We start from the raw sequence: 24,196 nt of genomic DNA on the forward strand, positions 1-24,196 counted from the left end.
TATTTATTTCGTTTTTTTAAGCTAATTTTTCTAAAGTTATTGATCACATTTTTCTTGCAGCCATATCTTAGTGTCTTAAACATTGCTCAGTTTCTAGATTGTAGGCAAGAACTGATATTGCATACTGAATACCAAATATATAGTCATATAATATGTGCATTTATCAGCAGACAGTACATAAAAGCAGCAGTAAACAGAGCAACAAAGTAAAGAGCCTACTTTCACAGACTGAAAGACACAGTTTTATTTCAGGTATTTCACAGTGAAATATAAATGTGAGGTATTTCAGGATTTAAACAAATGTGTGTTCACTGAACAGCTAATCTACAACCGTAAGTAATCAGACATTACAAAAAACACACAAGTCATATTTAATAGAGCAATGGTGCAAAAGCATGTAGCCAAAGAAAGTATCAAAAGAAAATGTAAAGTTTAGATGACACTAATTGTAAGTCTACAGATGTTTGGCAGATGTGCCTTTTCATTGTAAACAGTGACTGGTGAGTCCCATTCTGAATGATAATCAAATATTTTCATTGGTGATTGATTTGTATGCATTTACAAATATGTAACAATGAGATATTTACATTTATCACTTCTATATTTCAACTTTGTAATAAAAAAAAACAAACAAACAGAAAAATGTTCCCACTGGAGAGAACTGAAAGCTGAAATAAGTAAATAAATCAAATACAAAAGTTTGAACATCAAATAGCATGAATTGTAGTTAAAGGTATATATTTTCTATATAAATCTATTTTTGTAACATTAGAAAATGGAGAAAATATATATGTAAACCAGCTCGTCATGCCACAAATGCCACCACAGAGAAAAGCCGGATTTCCTGTGATGCTTCGGCAATTTGATAAATAAATACTTTATAATCCTTCAACATCCACAGTTCGGGAGTTTACAAACGGGGGATGTGTTAAATTAGATGAAAAGAAGTCCGCCCGTCTTTCTGACTGTGCAGAAGATGCAGAAACTGACTGACAGCTGAAATAGCGACCTCGGTGCCCCCGGTTACAATTCAGGATTCTAGGAGCGCCGCTCCAATCCGCCCAGCAACTGTCGCGCTGTTGGACAAACTGTGTGCCTTTTCACTGGCTTGGAAACTCAACTAGTTTCTCAAGTTCTGATGCTCTGGATTACACAGATTACGACACGGGCCTCCTCCCATTTCTTTGTTTTTTAAGAGTATTCACAAAGATAAAGCGCATATAATCTTAAGATGCTCAAAGTGAGGAGAGAAAATCTTTCAAGCCCCCCTTCTTGGTGCCCTGGTTGTCCTCTCGCTGGAGAATCTTGCTTAGATGTCGGACAAACCAGTTTCTAATTTTAGGAGGCTTGGAGGAAGCTGAGCCTGAGCCTGATCCTGAAGTGGTAGTAGTGGAGGTGGAGGTGGAGGAGGAGGAGGAGAATCTAGAGAGAAGGAAGAGTTCAGTTAAGAGTTACAGTAACTTAAGATTTTGTTGGTTAGCAGGAAATGTTAAAAGCAAGCTATCACCAGCGACACGATCCGAAAAACGTGGAACCAACACGTGCCGCCCGCACATCTTGTTCCCTTAATGCTGACTTAATAGAAACTCAATCACTCAAATCCCAACATGCCTGACACATCACTGTCTCATATGTCTGCAGAACCAACTAAGTTTAATCAAGCAAGGCTGTAACTAAACTTTTGGCTCTGCGCATATTAGTAACAGCAAACCAAAATAAACTTACCTCGGTGTATGAGCAGGCGCCCTGTCCTTGCCAGGAGTCTTGTGGGCATTCATGCTGGATCTGCTGGTTGACTGTGGGGTTTTGTGCTTGCCAGCACTCCCTGGTGTGTTGTGGGTCTTAGCGAAGGTAGCTATAAAATCCCTGTTCACCCCCTTGTACCTGGATGTCTTATTGCAGGCATGGCAGGTGGCCATCTGGGATAAGGAGAAGGAAAGGAACATATCCATTAATAATGCATGCTCTGCGTCTACACTGCGCTCATACACAATGAGGTTTTGAGGTGAAGGCATACATGGCATCCCCAGAGGAGTACTTGGAAGGAAATCCGTTGAAACTTCTTGTGTATAATTTCAACAAATTATGTAAATCCTAGAGAGGAAGGTGAAGCTTTTTGTCATTCTAGCTATTATTTTTCATCAAAACTCACCATTTCCACAGTTTAATGGCTTTCTCTGGGACGCACAACAGTTTGGTGTGGACTTGGGCCTGACTAGCTGTAATAAAAATGGTGCACATGCCACAGGTGACGCAGGCCAACCCGCAAGCCTCACAGATGTCAGGGACACGTACTGACATCTCAAAGCTGAGGAAAAGTTTACAATGAGGTAGAGGAAGCTTACTAATGACAGGAGATTCACTTAACAGCTGAGGCTCTTCCCACTGGCTGTGCCAAAGATAATTTTACCAATGAACATTGCAGATATGAAAATAGTTGGACTGCTTGAAGCAGGATGGGAAAACAATGTGTTTAGCCTATGAGACGGCAAGGTGGGGCTGTTGCCATGCAATTTCGCCTATTCAGGGTACACTGCAATGTGGAAAGGTTACAACGGGTAACAGATCAAAGACTCGCAGAACTTTGTGCTCAAGAAAAACAAAACTGTACTAATCAATAAATTAGATGTACCATGCTCACATTCAGCTTCATATTCTTATTCTGTGATTTAAAGGTGTAGCTGTGCATGATTCGCAGATGCTATCAGAGCTGTTGGCTAGTTCTTTCTAGTTTAACTCTATAACATTTTTTCCCCTACAACTTCTCTGATGCTTGAGCTGAGCCTACTGTTTTATGTAATTCAAAATAAGACACACTGCATTCAAATAAAATATAAACTCCATGTAAGGCAAAACAAGTAGCAGGAAAGTTGCAAGGTAGAACTACAGGTCAGGAGATCCTTGCAATTTAAGACAACATGCATAATAACTCTTGGCCTATGACTGTGTGTCCAAGTGAAATGGTGCATGAAACAGCAGTACATGTCATGGTGTGCACACAGGCTGTTAATAAACCATCAATGATTAATCAAATAAGTTATGGAATCATAATGTGACTCGGACAAACAGATAAAAAACAAAACAACTGACTGCTATTGTAAGCCACAATTACTTTATATATACTCTTCAGTATTAGGCAGGACTTCTTATCAATTGCAGCCCATTATAAGACACCACAGAATGAACTGAGTGATGGTAACAATATAGAAAATCATCCCAGCATCATGACCCTGCTATAATTATAAGATATGCCATTTTTTTCTGCTGTTTTAACAAATGTCAAATAACTTCAGCTAACTCCAGCACAGGAAAAATAAAAATCTTGAACAGAAGAGCCATTTACACTTTTTTTCCTCTTAAGTAAAACTTTATTTAAAGTAGCAAATGCAGTGCACAGTGTTCAATAAAACCTCAATATCCCTCCAAAATCTAAGCATAAAAAAATCCCAGTAGTGACAGAAGCTATCCAGAGTTGCCACAACATTAGAACTGGTTTGAACAGACCACCGCTGCAGAGGTCAGCAAATCTGAGCCAAACTGTTGACAGTCCTGAATGCTGAGGAGATGGAAAACTCACCGACACAAATGTAGCCATTTCAGATTCTGACAGGTGTCTACTGCCGAGTGTTGGAGAGTTGGGTTTCAGTGAACCAGCACTTAGTTCTGGGTTCCTCTTCGTTTTTACCGCACCGTTAGAGAAGTGTTTACTAAAGGAGCCTGCCAGTCCCGCTTTATAGTGACAAAGCCAAGCAACTGACCCACCCATCTGTGCATAGGGGTGTGGCTCAATGAGGACTGACCAATGCTCTGTGAAGCAGATGGACTAAATAACCCCAGACTTTCTCTAGAGGATGGATCGCAGTGTTACTAGTGCATGCAAGATCTTTTGATTAAGTCTATTTGTTAACAAAAGATCCAAACTCAGAACACTTGCATTTAGTAAATACTGCTGAATAACTGATAATTTAAATGCTGTTTATTATTTACTTGTACTCTAGATGTAACGTGAAACAGATTCAAACCACAAAGAATTTTGTGTTCAAGCAAAAATAAAAAATAATATAAATAAAAAACCTGTACTGAACAGGAGTAGCTTTGCATAAACACACCTAACATGCAGCAATTAATAAAGCACAATAATAGTGCACTATAATCATTATTTCTGTTTAAATAAATGTGCTTGGTGTGGCCCATCACGTCATCTGATTGACATGACGGGCTGGATCTGATTGAAATAAGACATTTTAGGTAGTTTCCTCTGGCCTTTAAGCCACCTTTCTTCTGACTGGCTGCCTCTTGCAAACTGAAGGTTTAAATCTGACGTCAACTGTGCTTAGATATAACTCTGTACCCCGAGATGAGGCAAAGCACATGCGTTGTGCGTGTGCTCACTAATTGAAACATTAATCCATGTTTAGTATGAGCACTCACCATTGTAGCAGTACATGTAGGACACAAAAATAAGGAAAGGCATAACTGGCTGCCTTTTAAGAAGTTATCTTGGGTCAGTATTTTAGAAATGTGGAATTTCTAATCTATGCATTGTATGTGGTTTGAATATGAAGATTTTATTATTGATGGTTTTTGAGTAGCCCTGTGATGCACTGGTGACCTCTTCTGAGTGTACGCCACCTCCTGCTGTATGACAGCTCAGACAGGCTCCAGCCCTCGATGGATAGATGGATGGATATCTCCTAAACTGCAGTTATCTTATAAGGAGTCTAAAATAAATGTAGAAAGGCACATTCAGCTGAGAGAGGACATTCAACAGTGAAAAAAAAAACCTTTCCTCAAACAAAGTATTCCAAACTTGGAATAACTGGTGCTGTTCAGTAAAGTAGGCACACAAAGTCTGGAGTATCTATAAGCAAAGTAATGCACTAATATTAAAAAGGTGCAGGTGTATAAAGATGTTATACTGGAACTAGTTTCTGGTCACATAGAGACATTTTAGACAAATGGATAAAATAGTTATATTAGTTTTGCAGGAAGAATCCATCCTGCTTTTTCCCCTCAGGCCAAACAGATTAGATCTGATTAGTTATGAATTTCGTTTTCACAGTTAAAATATTTGCATGGCACAAACCACTGAAAACAATATTTGGTTGGAGTTGGAGTAACTGACTTTTTAAATAACATAGTTTTTTTGCAGCAATGTAAAATAGTTCATAAACACTCCTTGCATGCAGTTGCATCATTACTGTGATGCACTTGAATAGAGGGTTGTAAGTTTTGGCAGATTCCTGGCAGTGACCTCCAATCGTGTTTGAGTTACGGGATGTGAAACCGCCAAATTCAATGTGGATAGTTCCAGTTTTAACCTCCTCCTATCCACTTACATAAATGTTGTGATGCGTACCGTTTGCTTTATTGCACTTTCATATAATCTTTCCATCACCACTTCCTGTTTCTGCAATGATCAAACAATTTCTTCCCATACATCATTAAATTTTTATCTAACCAAATCATAACAGGGGGTATGGGGGTATATCATTAAACAGAAAACTAATTGCTGTTCTGCACATAGTTAATGGTGGGCTAGATCAAACACAGAGAGACAGCTGGTTGCAGATGGATGTTTACAACTAGGATGACCTCATGCTGTTTATCCTCTCCTGGCCTCGCTGTCATTAGCCAGCTCGAATGAAGCGCTGATATGACAGGATCTAAAAATCTTTCCCTAATAAAAAAGTGTGTGCATGTAAGTGCACAGCGGAGATGCTAATCAGCAACTGGAAAGTGCCTAGGAAATGACGCTGTCCACTCTCAGACGACAGTGACGGTAAGGTTGTTGCATAGTGATAAGAAATCATGACTAGAGCAGGGCGATATGGCCAAAAATATTTATCACGATATATATTTGAAAATTTGCGATAACGATATAACTGACGATATAATTGATGCGAGACAAAATACAACTCCACAACATTACTAGCGCAAAAAGACAACCTATCATTTATTTTCACTTAAAAATTAAACAAGAAGCTGGTTTTTATGTACATTAAAGCTTTATAAAATGTAACAGTGCAAATGCAAATTCCTTGCTGAAAGTTTAACCAAAAGGCATTTCCAGTAGAAATGGGCTGACATATCCTGAGCATAACCATGTATAATATCCACTGAAGTTAAAAAGAGGTGCTTTGCAACATTAAACTGCAGTGTGCAGTACGTATTTTTCGGACCATAAGGTGCACGGGATTATAAGGCACATTAAGCGAAACAAAGCAGTCAGATAAATCAAACTTTATTAAACTCATTCTTCTTGCTTCCTCCACTTCTGTACCATTAATTCATTAATGTTGAATTCTCTGGCAGCGGCTCTATTCCCATGTTGTTGCAGTATATTAATGACTAACCTCGTATTGTGGATGGATTATCTCAGTTGTTCTCCTGACTGAAGTTTGGTCCTTTTACAGCATCCTGCCATGCGATTGCATTTGTCTCTAACCATGAGGAACCTTAACGTTAACTTTTATAAGTGGAAAAGTGTTAGTGTTTGTCCTCCAGCTTCACTGTGTATGTTATGCTAACATAGCTGTGTTGCTAGCGATCACGTAGCACATAATTATATACCAGCTAGCCCAACTTCAGTAACCCTACAAACGTCACTGCTGTTTAGTTTCCTGTCTTCATTTATGTTGGAAGTGATAGCAGAGCTGTACGTTTGATTTTTTTCAGAAATCTCTCAGTCAGAACATGCAATATCATGTTTAGGTAACTAGCGAAACTAGCGAGCTAACTTCCGCTAGCTTCCTGCTAGCTTCTAACTCCGTTAAATGTAATACATTTTGTTTTCATGGATGCCTGGAAGTTAAACTTCATAGTTACACCTGGTAAAGCAGCAATGCTGATCGTTTTATTAAAGATGAAAGAATTTAGACAGTTTTTAACTCTAAGTGATGCTGCAGTGTTGTTTGACCTGAAGTATACGGAGTTTAGGACCCAGATTACTCCCAGATTTAAGAGCATCTTAGTCCGACAAATACGACAATAACGACAGCCGCTTGCATGTTCTGCAAAAAAAAATGTGCTTTGTCGTGTATCTGACGGACAAACACCAAACCAGTTCCACATCACTGAAGTTGCACCATTTTTACAAACCAATTCTGGTTCATCTGTTTCACTCAACAATCGGCCATGTGCGTATGAAAACAAAGGCACTGCGCATGCGCGTTTTACTCATATTCTATCGCGATATTTCATTTTCCTATCGTTGCCTAACATTATACCGGTATTACCGTGAACGGTATAATATGGCCCAGCCCTAATCATGACAACCTAAAACGCAATCCTAGTCACGTGTACCTGTTTAATTTACGCTAATCCTTCGACATGCGGCGTATGCACTTGCAGAGCCACACGTGAATCGGTGGCAGAGAGAGATCTGATTTCCTCATCTTGGCATTCTGGCAGCAGACAAACCAGCGCATTGGCCAACCAAGCATAAGGCTAATGCGGATAAACAACCACCTATATACACCCCAAGGGATATTAAGCATTTTATTTATTTATTTTTTTGCAGAAAGTAAGGTTCCCGTTCAATTTCATGCCATGATTTTAATACTTGCCAGGAGTGTGTAATTGCCTCTAAACTGTGCAGTCTTGCAGCGGCTCTTTCTGCATATAAAAATAATAAAGCTCAAGTCATAGATTAATGCACGACTTCCTGAACGAAAGAACGCAGGTCTAAGTTACGAACGGTGTAATGGTTTGAACTTTAAATGAGCAAATAGACTGTTAGATAGTTCACAAAGGTGAAAACTTTCAATTTAAATAACCTGAGATCAATGAGATCCTGCAGCTGTAATTCTTGTAGTTCAATCTCTGGCAAGCTGACTGTTGTGTGTAACCCAATACTGTGACAAATGAGAACAGTTTAACATTCTCTGAGTCTAAAACAAAAAATCGAATCAAATAATCGGCCAGAACTTTTATTTTCTCTTCCAGAGCATACTGTTCTTCTCTCCCAGCATACGACAAACATTCCTGCACTTTGCAATTGCTCATTTTCATGATTATAAGTAGTCAACATTGTTTGCAGTCAACATTGTTTGCAACACACACACACACACACACACACACACACACACACACACACACACACACACACACACACACACACACACACACACACACACCAATTCTGCAGATGGACCTTTCCTGCTAATAATAGCCTCTGCTCCATAAATACCTCCCTTCCTAGCTTTCTCTCTGCTGTCAGAGGTCAGCTTTGGTTGATTAATCTGACCTCAGCAGTGCAATACTGCCCAAGAGGAGGAAGATGAGTAGAGTAGCAGAGTGAGTCACAGAATGAAGCGTCTGTTAGGACTCCTAAAGTAGAAATATAAGTCATATAATTGTTTATCAGTGCTAAATGTCTATCGTGTGATGAGATGGTTCTGTTTTTGTGAACATCAAAGTATGATTATCCACATACGCTGTGTGTGAAAGTCATTCGAGACCGCATCAATACAACGCAATAAAGCTGAAAGCAGAAGAGCAGTTGGGGATCAATACGAGGCAAGAAGTATAAACTTTCCTCTCGCCATGGCCTTGCTCTGTGATTGGGTGCATGCAGCCACTTAGTCACACTGTCTGGAGGCAGGCAGGCTGGTAAATACACAGACACCTGATCTGAATGCAGATCTCCTGCATGCTGCCATAAAAACATATCTGTTTCTCTCTTTCTTTCTCGCTCTCTTGTCAGTGATAAAGGTCACATTTTGTCCTGCATCGCACAAGCCGGTCAGCCTCAAGAGCCAAAAACAGCAAACGCCGGGAAACAGCTTCAAAGACGTGAAATGATGGTTTACCCGCAGTCCTCAACAAACTTATTTCCAGTCAGCCAGATTAGATAAAGAAAAAAAAAACATTCTAATTCTTCATAATAACTCCCATGTGAGTTTTTATCAACATCTGCTGCCTATGCTAATCTGATTTCTAATACTCCAGAGTGAAAAGTGTTTGCAGGTTCTTTTAGATATGGAGAGGAAAAAAAACTACAGTAATGTATAAAGTCTTGAGGCATGCCTGATTTATTTATATTTTGCTTCCAAGGTGCCAGACTTTCTTGTAACTTTTAAAGTGGTCTTAAACAATAGTTCTGCAGGCTTTCGAGCGTCTTTCAAAGCTTTTCTTTAGACATTTGTTGTTTTTCTAAGAGGACTGTTTTCTTATTCATGAAGCCACTTAACACTGACCTGTGAATCTTTAACACAAGCAGCTAACTCAAGGGACAGCCCAATGTTGCATCTACACATAACACACAGCAGAGAACCCAAATTGTAGTTTTAGGCACTATCATCCCGTCACAAAAACACATGGCAAAAATGAAAATCTGGGCACGGTGTGCAGTGTGTGCTGACAGAAAAAATCCAGCAAACGTGTCACAGGACCTGAGAGATCCATCTGGACATTCACTTAAATCTATCTACTACCTCAACCCGGATTGGAAATGGTCTCAGTGGAAGAGTGGCTGTCAAGAAGCCATTCTGGAGAAAGGGGAACAAGGAGAGAAGGCTGAGGTATGACAAATGACACAAGAACTGGACTGAAAATCAGTGGCAACAGATCTGATGGAGTGATGAATCCTAACTTGAAATTTTTGAATTGTAGTCAGTAAATGAATGGGATTATTTTGCAGCGATTATGTTTCTTTGGGAAATATCATACAAATGTTTATATTTCTCGTTTTTGCTTCTCTTCAATTCCCTTTTTCCTTCTTTTTTCCTTTTATTTCACAGCCTTAAAGGTACGGGCTAATTACCCTGAATGTACAGATCATCTGTAATCCTTTTCTTTTTGTTTATATGTATAAAAGAAAAGCTCTTGTAGGGAGGTGGTTATGAGCAGTGATGGGAATAACGGCGTTACAAGTAATGGCGTTACTAACGGCGTTACTTTTTTCAGTAATGAGTAATCTAACTAATTACTATACCTATCTTTACAAGGCCGCTACCGTTACTAACAAGACAATGCGGTGCGGTCGCGTTACTATTTTTTAACAAACAGACGGTTGAAGCTGACAAAGTAAATAGTTTTTAAAGGTGAAATGTAGAGGGAAAATCAAAAGTAGTCAAAAATGGCCAATTATACCCTCATTTTTCAAGTAAAGCAATAGTTACTTTTCAAGTAATTAATTACTTGTATCTTGTAACTCAGGTTTTTCTTTTGAAGAAGTAACTAGTAACTATAATTAATGACTTTTTCAAAGTAACTTGCCCAACACTGGTTATGAGAGACGTACAACAGTGAGTGTCTACAGCCATCTATAAACACATGGTGGAGGCTCTGTCATGGCTTGGGGCTGCGTTTGAGCCAGTGGTGTTGGACATCTTGTCAAAACAAGAATTATGAAAACAGAAAAGTACCGTCAGAGTTTGCTAGACCATGAAAAACCACCTGGAAAGGATCTAATTGGCAACGACTCCCATTTTCCAACAATACATGATCCCTTTAAATCCAGGTATCCCAAACATACTGCTAATGCAATAAAAGCATAGCTGGATATAAAAACACATAATGGAACACCATCAGTCATGGGCAGGCCTACCAACAGCCCAGAACACAATATTATTAAAGCAGCATGAGAGACAGAGAACAGAAGAAAAGGCAGCCAACATTCAAAAAGAGCTCTGAATAAATAATAATAATTAAAAAAAGTGACAGAAATACTTGTCAAAGTCCCTCAGACATTATCTGTTGAAGTTTATGCAAACCAGGCACTACATACTTTTAATATATTTATAAAATCATGCAGTTCTGAGTAGTTTGAGAATACAATAGCAACATTTGATGACCTAGAGCTGTCTGCATTTGTAAGTTTAAAACAAACAAACAAACAAACACAACCACAGAGTACAGTCTGCATTTAAATTTACAAAAATCTTTACCTTGGAGATATATCTCCACCCATCAGGCTGTTCAAAACACAGGTGAAGTTTTGAGGCTGAGGAATAAAGAAAAGAGCCCAGAGACAGATCTGGATTTAGAACTCTGCCCTGATTATTATAGAGATGACGAATGGCCCGTACTTGGCTTTACAGAAGACATGCAGCGAATGCCATTAATGCACACACGTGCTGACAGATTCAATTTCAGAAAGCGTATGATTCAAATGCTGGTGAGTGAGGATGCGAAAGCCGAACAGAGGGAACGCCAAGTTCCAAAGCAGACTTTTTAATAGTTGCATCAAGACGTTAATTGAGAGATGACATGCTGCAGTGGTACCACTTTAAGTTCTCTATATGGGGTTTATCCCGCATGTCTACTCAACTACAGACATGATGACAGTGGAGAGAAGAAAGTGTGGATGCTTAAAATAATTAAACTGTATGTTACATTATGCATATTTTGGTTTTCGTTTGCTCTTCAAGGATGTCAGTTCAGCTGGCATCAGTTTCCCGTGACTCCTGCCATTGCTACGTACAGTATGTAGATGTTAACATATTTCAAATGCTTTACTTAAATACCCACACACGTGGCACAAGAGTGAGTGTTTCCACCTCCCACTGTGACTCCTCTGTTTGTATCGAAAAAATGCTTTCATCTCTAATCATCTGTCTTTCCCAATATTTTTTCCCCTCTTGTAATCCTGCTCCCCCTCAGCGGAACCTTTTCTGCTCCCTGACAGCAAACAGGCAAAACACCAGCTAGACATCGCTGCCTCCTGTTTCCTGTCATGGCCTCAAGCGGCACATTTTCCACTAAAGATAAATGAAAGCGAAATGTGGTGAAGACATGGCCAAGAAAGGAAGGAGAAATGGAGAAAGCATAATGTGAGAGGTCAGATTGTGGTCGGGTAGATGAGCTGAGATAGAACTTAAGAGAGAAGTAACAAGAGAGACTGGAGTGTGTAAAGGTACTAGAATGAGAGCTGGTCAGTGAGGTCAAGAAGAAGTGGTGACTTAAAAAATAAATCACAGATTTGAGTCGCATCAGAAAGATGGCTCCGTGTGTAATGTGCCAAAAACAGAACGACCTATGGTCTGTCACTTTGCTCCTTCATATCTGGTTCATCTTGTATTCTGAAAACGAACTGAATGAGAATGAATAAAAGGACCAACAGAAATATTTTTCCTAATGCAGACATGCACTAATCACCTGAAAAAACATGAAAGCACAGAATACATTTTCCTTGTGACAAGCAACTCTGATAGAAAGTCTAAAACTAAACTCAAGGAGGAAGAAGAGAAGAATGCAGGAGGACAATAGGCTATTCTTCGCTCCATTTAGGGTCTCTGCCTCTTTTGTGGCGCTGCATCCAACCTATTCCCAGATCCACTGCTGGATAACCCGCTCAGCACGCATAAACAAAGTGATTTATCGCAGCACTAAGACAACTTCACAGGGCTGAGGAAAGCCTGTCATGCACTGGCATCCCACCATAAGGGCAGCGCACACACACACACACACACACACACACACACACACACACACACACACACACACACACACACACACACACACACACCCCAAACAGCAATAGCAATACAGTGTGAAATCAAGGGGATTTACACCCTGGAGTATAAACGCTGCAAATCGCTTGTGTGCATGACTATAAATTTGTATTTACTGGTCCAGTGGTCCCTTCTGATGTTTGCATGCTTACATTTTAGCTAGAAAAGCTGCTCTTTTAAATTTACTGCAAAAATACACTGTTTTAAGGCATGTGCATTGAAAATGGCACCTATTACAGCAGGGTGCAGCATCCATATAGGGTGAAGCATGCACATAGGGTGGAGCATGCACATAGGGTGCAGCATGCACATAGGGTTCAGCATGCATATAGGGTGCAGCATGCATATAGGGTGCAGCATGCACATAGGGTGGAGCATGCACATAGGGTGAAGCATGCACATAGGGTGGAGCATGCACATAGGGTGCAGCATGCACATAGGGTGCAGCATGCACATAGGGTGGAGCATGCACATAGGGTGGAGCATGCATATAGGGTGCATGTTCAAGATTATTCACACTGCTTCAATGTTAAAGAGTTTAACTGATAATTCGTGCAAAGACTTTCTAAATGCAGGTAAGTGAGAGAAATGCAAATATGAAACTATAAAAGATCGATAAAAATATTGACATTATTGACAACAAATCTCATCCACAAAAAGGCCCCGTAACTGTTCTGATGCTTCTGAAAACAAATGAGCGCACAAGAGAAATGAGTCTTTGCATCTACAAATAGTCATACGTTGTTTAAAATAAACACCTGTCTCCTGCTCAAGATAAAAAAAACACACAAAGGTAAATTTACACAACAAACTTACGTGGCTGACCGTAAGAGGAGACTAATATACTGTGTACACAGCCATAACACTTGACTCTGGCCCACTGAAATGAAGCAATTAAAAAATGAAACAACAACAACAACAACAACAACAGGTGCCAAATTCAATGGTCACTGTGACACATTTCATTTCTCATTCTGTGGATTATTTTTCATGCATTTGGAAAATAATAAAATAATGATTCCCCTTTTATGCTCTAACTATGAAACCAAGTGGATGCCAATCTTTTTATCCAAGCTCGTGCTGAGCCCTTCTTCCTGTCAGAGCTGCTTTGCTCTTTTCATCAGCGTCGTGTCAAGGAGGAAAAGCAAAGGAAGCTTTTCACATTCCACCTCTTATCGTCACGACTCTATCAATGTGCATTTTAAGCATATCAGCTTGCTATCGCCCTTTTACTGAGCACAAGTCTATCATGACCCGCATGTGTGGCTTGACTTGCTGTCTTTTGAACATTGGGCAGGCTAGTGACCATGAAAACAGAGGTTAAAAATACCTTGGAGGACATTCTTGGCGCCATATTGGTTTACGAGGAAGTCATGTGATGGACAAACATCCACACTGTTCATCGTGATGATTGTTGACAAATGAGTCGGTGGAAACGTGAATAATCACGGCTCAATGTCTTTAAGAGTGGCCTTCAGTATAAAACACACAGCATAGTTCTGTTTAGCTACGAGTTTAATAACAGGGGAGCCACACACGCTTAAGGACAGGATGTCTGGGACTGATTGGACCACATGTGTGACAGCAGATCCATGATCCCACGACCCATGCGCTGGCTTTGGAGGCCATTAAAATACAGTGAACTAATTGTCATGTTAAAGAAACCAGTTTGAGCATGACTTGAGTTTGATTTGAGCTTTTTAACATGGCGTGATAGTTCTTTTCAAGCTCCTAAGACTACCACAGACACTACCGCAGAAACCTACACAGACATTGTGCCCAGCCCTTTATTTCTTTGTTGTTATTTTATCTAACAAGTATAGCAAGTATAGCTTGTTCACCTTACTATCATGTTGTGTATCCTTCCTTGATCCAGGATCTGATAAATCTCTTTATCAGACCCCCAATCTCACCTTCACAACAGCCCTTAAAAGTAGAAGTGCTGCATTAGAAATTATAACACAAGGTCCCAGCTCTTTTTGCAGTCCATGATTTGACTCCTTTCACCTCATCTACCTGCCTTTCTCCCTCTTGCCCCTTTTAATATTTCGAACTTCATTCTGCATTTATTCCTCTCACTATCTTTCTTTTTTTTAAATCCTGCTACCGCTCTCATTCTCTATCTACCGCTTAGCCCTCAGAGTCAACAGATATAAAGTGGAGAGTGGGTTCAAAGTGCTTTGTGTCGTGAATACCTGCATACTAAATGAACCAGACCAGATTTTAATGATGCAGCAGCATTTCCACTAAAGCTGCTCTTCATTAGGCTGATGTCAGATCGCTAGAGGGGCTCTTCAGTGCTATCACCGGTGCTGGGGAAAATGACCCTATAGCTGCATGCTCCATCACTAGCTTCCTCATCTAAATGGGTTTATCAGTAGAGTGGGTGTGTGCTGGCCAAAATCTGTTTTTACATTTTATTCTTGCTTGGTGCCATCCATTAAGACGACAGACAAAGGGGACCACTATAACAATTTGGGAGAGGACTGTGGGGTGAACAGAGTGAATGTTGACAAAGCACTCTCTAGCAACATTAGCTCTTACAGTTAAGCCTAATGGGACAACTGTAAGGCTGGAGCAGTAAGTGGAGCGCCATAATGATACCAGACACTTTCTGTGGAATGAATACTAATGACTTCATCGATTTAAATGGCAAAAATGGCTCAAAAAATAGATTATGAGACAATGCAGGACTAGTTAAGTTATAATAAACTGATCATTCTTTTTCTTCTTTTTCTTTTGCATCCAGGCTTCTGCTTTTCTTGTGGAGTTTTCCTGTACTTCATGTGTCTGTGAGGTTTCTCTTCAGATACTCTGGCTTCCTCCCGCAATCTTAAGACATGCATGTTAGGAAACCCGGTGATGCTAAATTGGCTGTAGGTGTGAATGAGAGGATGAACGGTTGTCTGTCCCTCTGTGTTAGCCCTGTGACAGACGGATGACTTGTCCAGGGTGTACCCTGCCTCTCGCTCTACAAAAGCGAGAGGCAGGGCAGTGTAGATCTCCCCTGGCTCATTTATGCTCTGAGGTCAATAATAGCTACAGAATAAGCAGTCAAGTCCACACTAAAGTCCAAGTGATATTTAAGAGAATACAATCATTAGAATATGGCGGGTTATCAGAAGCAGCCGTATTACCAACAATTAAAAAAATACAGATTTCACAAATAAATCACATATCAGCAGCTATCCCACATATCACAAAATAACTACTGACCTTTAGTTTAACATCACTACAGCTGAGGAAACTGTTCAGCCTTAAAGCTGGGATTACTTGGTTAAACCGAGTAAAGACTCAACACGGAGAAGCATGCATCATATAACCAGAACAAACTCCCAGACATAACCAGAGGTGTGCTCTGCTCTTTTAAATCCATGTTTGCCATGCGTTGCTTCCTTTTTTGGAGAGATTTCTTTATATCTCGCACTGCACTGGACTCGTCCGTGATGTTTACTCTTGTGTTTGGTGCTATCTTATTTTTTATTCTTTGTAAATACATGTGTGCCTTTCTTTTATGTTCCTTTGGCCCTGCATGTTTTATGTAAAGCACCTTGTGTTGCCTTGGTTTTGAATTGTCACTTCCATTGTACTCCTGAACAATATGCTGCAGTGCAGTAAAACACATAATCAGGTGCTTAGATTTGTAGTTTGTTTGCCTTCTCACCAGTACCGACGAGGACTTCTGGAAGCGGCACAGCAGATTTTTCTGCACCAGGCTGAGCCGTTTGCCTCTGGCCTTCCTGAGCAGGACACTTTGCACCCGTGCTGATGGACGCTGCTTGGGCCTCAGCCGCACATGGTGATTGTCAGGGTGGAGCCACTGGCAACAGTACGGACACACCCCAGTGTTGTGCAGCATACTGGAGAACTTTTGTTTCAGAGGTCCTGAAAGCAAATGAAAGACACAGACAATCTAAAACGTACCTTTTGAACAAAATAACAATCAAACAACCAAAAATTGCTGAAATGGACAGTACTGCACAAAAGTCTTTTGATCATTTGATTGTTGGGTTTTTCTCTGTATGTATTATTGTAGGGTCCACACTACAATATAAAGCGCCTTGAGGCGACTGTTGTTGTGATTTGGCGCTATATAAATATTGAATTGAATAAACTGAATTGAAAGTCTTGAGCCACCCTCCTTTTTGTCTTACATTATCTTCCAAGTAACTAGATTTTCTTGGAATTTTGAAAGTGCTCTTGAGCAATAGTTCTCCAGGCTTGCTTAAGGTCTTTCAAGGTTTTTCTTTGGCCAATAACTAGTTGTTTTTTTGGTTTTTATTCCTGAAGACTACTTAAAAAAAATGAAAGCTATCTCAGAGAGTTCAGGTTGTGTTAAAGAATAAAGGAGATCACACCAGATATTGACTTTCAGACTCGTTAGAATTGTACAAACATTTCCAAATATAAAGAAGCGAGGGGTAGCTCAAGGTTTTTGCACAATACTATATGCAAGCGTGAGACTGGCCCCTTACAATTTAAACAACGAGGAAATGAGATTTATAACAGAAAGGTGATAGTTTGATCTTGGAATTATCATTTAATAGTCGATATTTCTATTTCCATAGAAAAATGTGATCATTTTAATAGAACTCCAAACAAACACCACGTTACTTAGTTTGGGACGAGTCTTTGTGCTATTTAAGGAGAAAAGTCTGAGGAGTCTTACTAAATGGCACCACTCCCGTTTTATGTGGTTTCGGCTGGCATGGGTCTGAGAGTTTGTGTGTCTGTGAGTGTCTACGTGTGGGTGTTTGATTCCACTGGGCAGTCTGTTTGAGACAGCTGGCTGCCTCTGAGTATTTGGCGGAGGATTTAGTGAGTTTTATCAACCTTGACAAGCCAGTGACAAGGTCCTACTTACTACTGCATTCTGTGCGTGCTTATTACACTCTGGGGCAGAACTGATGAAAACATGCAAAAGTGAAACAGGAAGAAGAAATTTTAATGAAACGAGAGTTCGTTCAAGGACTCACGTCTCCGTGAACTTACCGTTAGCCTTCAAAGACCCCTGCCTGGGAATGAGAAAGAGGAGACGAGTTTGAGACTTCAATTATAACCGAGTTTATGTCAAAACACAACAACACGATCATGAGGCATCATTTTAATAATGTACATCTTGTATATGTGCATTTTTAAAATACTTTATTTGTCATTTAACGTGCATGTATCCTGAAATGCTCCTCTCAATTTACATCACAACAACTCCTGTAACGCTGGACCAGTGAAAGAAACAAGGTAAGAGACAGTGTGATGGAAAATATTGAAATAAATATGTTTATTGCTTGCATATTTGCATAAAATAGATGTTTGCAAACACACAAATTACAAGATGGAAACAATTTTTGGGGACGGGAAAAAAAAAAAAAGACTATCTATTCCCATTATGTGGAGTGGAAAACATGCAACCGGAAAAACTGGTCTCTCCCAAACAATACGGGGCAGCTTTCCAAACCAATTCAGTGGCTTCACCGCCCATGCGGCTGCCCCCGCTTTGGGAACACTCGCAATGAGATATTTTAACTGAGTCACAACTAAGCCACACTAAAATTAGCTCAGGGCTTAAATCGATAAAGGGACATTTATTGTCCGGCTGCACGTGTGTCAGGGACAGACAGAAATAGGGCTGTCTGCTTATGGAAAGGGAGGAGGGCGCGCGGGGTCGGCTTTAATCTGGAGTTAACCTACGGGCCTTTGCCGCGGCGTCTGGTGGCAGACGTTTGTTTATACGCTCCGCCGGCATTCTCAACCGCGCCATATGTGAAACGGTGCATCGTACTGATGGATGATTTCAGATACAGCTGAGCACGCTGTGGGCTTTGCAACATATCTGTCATCAGTCACTGCACAGTCTGAATCACTGTCTCTAGATACTACCCCCAATTTAATAATCAGTGACTGGATTAAGCTGTCAGATTATATAGACGACCTGTCAGCAGATAATACAGGAAATGAAGAGAAACTGTATGAGGCCGATGTGGTGGATTGTCACTCTGTTGTGAAGTGATAATGACTCATGGACCTTGAACAATTCCAGAAATGCAGTTAGTTGTTCGGAAAGCTATTTAATCATTCTCTGCTGACATTTAAAAAAAAAAAAAAAAATCCTTTTCAGGAAGTTAGTTGATTTACATTTCCCATGGTAGTTCACATCACCACTATACAGTATACATATTGATAACAAAAGCAAGAGCTTTTTGTTGGCATGAGATGAAAGACAATCCTCCAACAACCAGCCTGCTAAAAACAACTGAATGACTCAAGTTCGGAGACGAGGAATGTTTTTAGGGAATCTTTTTCTCCCTTACCACAGCTTCCTGAATGAGCCAGCTCTCCGAAAGGCTGCACCGCAAAGACTGCTTCCAGTGTGCAAATCTTATTAACATACTTGTCATGCATCTCCTTTTAAGTGCATGCTCGGTTGTGGCGATAAACGCTGAAGATACGCGTCCTACGGATGAACTGCTGACAGCTGGGAGATCAACGAAGCGCTAGAGGATGCAGTAGGGCAGTGAGGGGAAATTATGTGTCGGCTACAAGGTAATAATGTGATTATAGACAGAAGTGCTGTCTGCAGCATGAAATGAAAAGCATTATGAATATTTTATTGCTACCATCAGGGAAAACAACAGGGCCGCTGGCATGTCTTGAAAAACCTTCACCGGAGATTGTAACTCATTCAGATATTTAGACACAAAGGCCTAGCACAGGTAGCAGCTTCACAATCAGTCCTTGAAATAGTCTAGAAAGTATGCCCCTCTACAGCACCGATTCACATGGTTTCATTCATCACCTGGACCTTACAGCGAAAGAGGCCAGCAGGTCCTTCTCAGTCTGAGGATCATTTGCTCCTGCTGAGAGAAGATGTAACAGGAGTGATACAGTACGAGAGGAAATGAGGGCAAGTGTTGGATAAAGGGAACGGAAGAGGGAAAAAGGCCTTTAAAAGGTGGTGACAAACAGCAGGAAAAAAATGCAGTGACAAATTTAACAAGACAGCGATGCCATGCTTAGTGATGCTGCCCTACAGGAGGAAGACTGGGTTCAAATCTCCTGGATGGTTGAATTTGAACTTCATGCCGCAATCCAAAGACATGCATGTTAGGATAACTGGTGATTCTAGAATCGGTTCTGGATGTGAGCTTCATAAAGTGTTTTGAATAAATGTAGCTTTTTGACTTAAGCACTCGAGTGGTCAGTGAGGACAGTCAGCAATAGCTCGGCTTGGCGCAACTCTGTTTTTATGGTTTCCCATTAGGTGGTAATACCTAGGACCAAATATTTTTTTTGTAGCCACTTGCCCGGAGTTCCATGGGCGTCCATCAGCATTGGCTAGTCAGTGGAGTTACTCGAGGACTCATAAGAGTGACAAAAATCAAAACTGGTACTGTTGAAACGCAGCGATGAGGGAAATGGCTACATAAAAAACAACACCGTGGTAACCGAGTCTGGAAAAAAAGCAATAAATATAGCCTGTGTCGTATACAAATGATGTCAGAGGACTTTCGACCTCCTTGCTGTAATGGCCCTAACCATATTGGAGTCAAGTTGAGTAGGTACTAATGAAAAAGAGGCTTAAGAGAATGCAATCCAAGCATATCTGGATTAACCTTTAATTCTTTGCCCTTTGGATAATTCTTTTTTTTAATGAGAGGTTTGTCATATTTCAGGCCTGCTTCTAGAACGAAATGACTGGGTGGGCATCAAAGATCGGTGAGGATGATCTCTGCCTACACAGCTTACTGGGGCTGAGGCTCTGAAGAGGCTGAAGAGGTCCACACTGAAGACGTTTTCTCCCGCTAAAAACAGTGTCCAGATGACCAGAATCGACTTACCTTTCCTTACCTTGATGATAGAGCATACATCAAGAAATGGCAGATATGAGTTGAAATAAAAATAACAAAAATGCTTTGTTGGCAGGTCAACTGGTGAACAAAAAACAAAAAAAGGCAACAAAATCATTGCTTCAAGCTAGCAAACAAGAGGGTTAGATTTCTCTGTTTACTTTGCAAATGTGGCATATAAGTTGATCCCAGGGTGAGCTGACAACACGTGGCTGATATCCTTCTACAAATCTACGTGTAAATCTGATATAGGGCATTCTATCAAAAGATACCTCAGCCTACACTCAGTTGCCTTATGCACTCCACATATTCACATGGAGAGGCAGGGAGGTCCCAAAACAGAGCCACGCCACCAAATATAAACTACTGCAGATGGAAATATTAACCTTCTTTTGACTACATTGGTCCTGAATTAGGTTTGTTAGGCCGACTAAGTAGGTGATTTCTTTTGGGAATGTGGTATGTCACAGCCAAAATGAAGAAAACAATCAGAAGTTATTAAGGAACAATCATGCCTTGAAGCCCTCTTGCTTTTGCTATATATTTCTCCCACACTAATTACTCAAGAGTTCCAATAATATTAACCAACACACAGCAATTGCAGCTGTACTTCTAGACTGAAAACCATGTGAGGCCTGTGTGAGGACAATAAAAGACAAAACAAGAAACCAAAACAAGTTTCCAAATTGTTTGTCCAGCAGACGACATGCATATTTGTTTTGGTAATCAGAACAGCCAGTCAAGGTCTAGTTACCAGACACGCAACTATGATTACGAACTTACTGGAAAAAGCTTCACTGATTCAACAACGTGAGCCACAATAAGCACACCAAGTACTTGTACATCGAATTCAACAATAGGTGTAATGCCCCATGCAAACATACATACTAACTCATTCAGTCATTGGCCTGGCAGAAGGTGAAGACTGTGCCAGAAGGCAGTAACACCATCTCCTACAAATATGCGGAGTATGAGCGTATGAGTAATTGCGCACCCACAGAACACACACTCCAGTGACGCATTGGCCTGCAGAAAGTGGAGACAGTGGAAACCCCCAAAGGAACACATGGACATGGTCGTAATTCCTCAGGATTCAGAACATCAATGCACTCTGATCACGTACACCAATGTATGCCGACTCAAATATTGTCAGTTCCTCTCCTGTCGCGGGTGCACGGTTTGATCAGTTGTGCATTCAAAGCATGCGTCTGAGGCTTTCATTCGTAGCATGAGTTCCTTCCTGTATGCTGCCTCTCATATTATCACTCGGATCACTTAATTAGCTCATGGCGCTAAGTGTACATTTTGGCAGTGGCTGTTCATTGTGTCTTCTCTGCCAGGCACTTTGGCATAAAACCAGTGAGGTCTCTGAGTTACAAAGCCAAACATTTAGATTTGTGTCCTGCCTGCTGGACAGCTGGTCAGAGTTAAACGTGTTCAAAATGTTCTCAAATACCACAGCTAATCATAGCCGGGGAATCTGGGGAACAGATCAATAATAATAATAATAATAATAATGGATACTTTATTGATCCCCATGGGGAAATTACTTGTTTTTCTCTGCATTTGACCCATTCACTCAGTGAAGCAGTGGGCAGCCCACTAAGCAGGCGCCCGGGGAGCAGTGTGTAGGGACAGTACCTTGCTCAGGGGTACCTCAGGGTAGCCGTTAAGTGGATTCGAACCGCCGACCTTCCGATCATGGGGCGACCACTTTACCTACTGAGCTATCCCTGCCCCAATGTTAATCAATGTTATTAAAGCAGCAGTGGGTTCACACACATCCGGAAAACGACCCGGACTGGGGTTTTCACCATTAAAACCTCTGTTTTTCTTTCCATTCATGGTTCTGCCCACAAATTTCCTGGCTCAGGTAAGAGAGAAGACAAGCCAAAGGACACAGGGACATGGCTGAAACCCAACTAATGCACGAATCGCAGGAGTCCACACATATATGCACAGTCTAAGGATTGTGGAAAGAGCCTACACAGACATATGCACATTTTAAAACATTTTAGATGCATTAATGCTCAATTTAAACCCTAATAAAGAAGAAAAGTCTGTATACCAGCAAGTGGGCACAGCCTGAGCGCATGCATGAGCGCGCGCACACACACACACACACACACATACATACACACACACACACACACACACATACAGACAAAGGCTTAAGAGGATTTCTCTTGAAATTACTTCCAGCTTTCACCACAACACGGCAATCACCAATGTCTGGAACGGCTATCAGACACCAAAATTTTGAAGTTCAAGAAGTGAACTGTAAATGATGAATAAAATCATAAAGTGGCTATAATAACTAATGTGTTTAATTCTGAGTAAAAATTCAAAGACTTAATTACAGGAATCTAAAAAGAATAAGACACCTTGGGAATGCTGGATCAGGGCTCTGTTTGGGTTTGTTTACCAACCATACAAGGATGAGGCTGAGGCTTACATACTGCCTGGCTCTCTTACCCGATGATTAGAGGGACTGTCTGCACCACCACCACCACTTTGTTTACTTCCTTGTGCTTTGATTTCAGAGCTTGTTAGGAAGGTGTCTCGTTCTCACCAATTGAAACCATTTCACCAAACTGTAATTCATTTAAATTGAAACTATCACTGAGGCATTGCAAACTTGCCCACAAACACGAGCAGCCACGGCTGGGACTCTCACATGGGCTCATGTCCAGCTACAGTAAGTCACTGTTGTAGAAGAACTACAGCAGGCTAAACTTCAGTGGAAAAGTACAACAATTCATGCTCCAAAACTTCAACACTATTGACACCTGAGGCACCACTAAAGACCAACGTAAGCAGCAGCCACATCTTATTTTTAGACTTCACTGTATTATGTGTTTCTGCAGTTTCACTGTAGCCACCAGTGATCCGATTATCCTCGAGGTGACTGTAACACAAAAAGTTATAAAAAAGCAATGAAAGCACGAGCACATAACCCATTCTTATTTAAATTAACGTGTGAAAAAAGAATGAGAATTAAACAGTGGCTTAATATGTTAGACGTCAGAGCTCAACCAATCCCAAAATGATTGACAGGACATCAGTTACAAAGCTATAGTTCCTTATAACTGCGAAACTATAGCCTGAGTAATAAGGAACTATAATGGGGGCTACAATCATAATTTTCCCTGACATCATCGTCGAGCTAGAAACTTTCCCGGTCACACTGGGCGAACACCTCCACCTAGCGTCCACTTGCTAGCATCACAACAATAAAGGACTGCAAGTAAAATATACTTTTAAGTGGTATTCGTGTTTGGTTATAGTGAAGTATCTTACATGTAGAAGCGCGATAACTCCGGGCAGCTATCCTTATACAGCAGAGAAGCGTCCAGCAGAAAGCTGTTTGATTTTATCTCAGGAGAAATCTCCATTTTTCTGATGATGCACGTGAGAAAACGGAAACTCTCCTGCGAATGCAAATAAAAACTTCCTCCGTAAATGATTAGCCGGCTTAACAAGTACAAAGTGGAGACTAGACAGGCGTCCTTTCCACTACTGGAGAAGCTGCAGCGGAACGACTGTAGAAAATTCTAATTCTCATCAAGTCTGCATTGAGCTAACTAGCGTTCCAGTTAGCCACCTCCGGTCGCGAGATTCTGACGTTACTTGCATTGGATTATGGGAAACGGAGTAGTTAGGGAACACATGGCGGAGCGTATTGATTTCAACACCATTCTCTCATTTGATATTGCAAAAAAAAAAAAGAAGAAGAAGACTAAAACTAAAAAACTACAATAAAAAAATAATCGCATATCACTTGACACTGGGAATTAATTGAATGTTAAAATTCGAAGTTTAAACGATAAAGGCTATTTAGTCTAAGGTATCATCAATGACTGTAATGGCCCTGTTTGGAGTCAACAATTACTG

The 24,196-nt window shown here is 40.6% G+C and overlaps 1 protein-coding gene across 1 annotated transcript; it reads right to left on the reverse strand.

Annotated features, from left to right (window-relative positions):
• Positions 1-229: 229 nt before the first annotated feature.
• On the reverse strand, positions 230-23,918 carry rmp24 (ribonuclease MRP subunit p24). The gene is made up of 5 exons (XM_085395731.1): positions 23,603-23,918; positions 17,451-17,473; positions 16,123-16,343; positions 1,726-1,919; positions 230-1,422 (listed from the first exon to the last, which is right to left on the reverse strand). Exons 1-5 carry the CDS (start codon positions 23,695-23,697, stop codon positions 1,236-1,238), a joined length of 720 nt encoding a protein of 239 aa, XP_085251857.1. The 5' UTR covers positions 23,698-23,918; the 3' UTR covers positions 230-1,235.
• Between the last annotated feature and the right edge of the window lie 278 nt (positions 23,919-24,196).

This window comes from Rhamphochromis longiceps, linkage group LG22 (assembly GCF_057381845.1).
Source record: "Rhamphochromis longiceps isolate RC_006_pf linkage group LG22, R_longiceps_female_GT1.1, whole genome shotgun sequence".
In the NCBI taxonomy this organism is placed as follows: Eukaryota; Metazoa; Chordata; class Actinopteri; order Cichliformes; family Cichlidae; genus Rhamphochromis; species Rhamphochromis longiceps.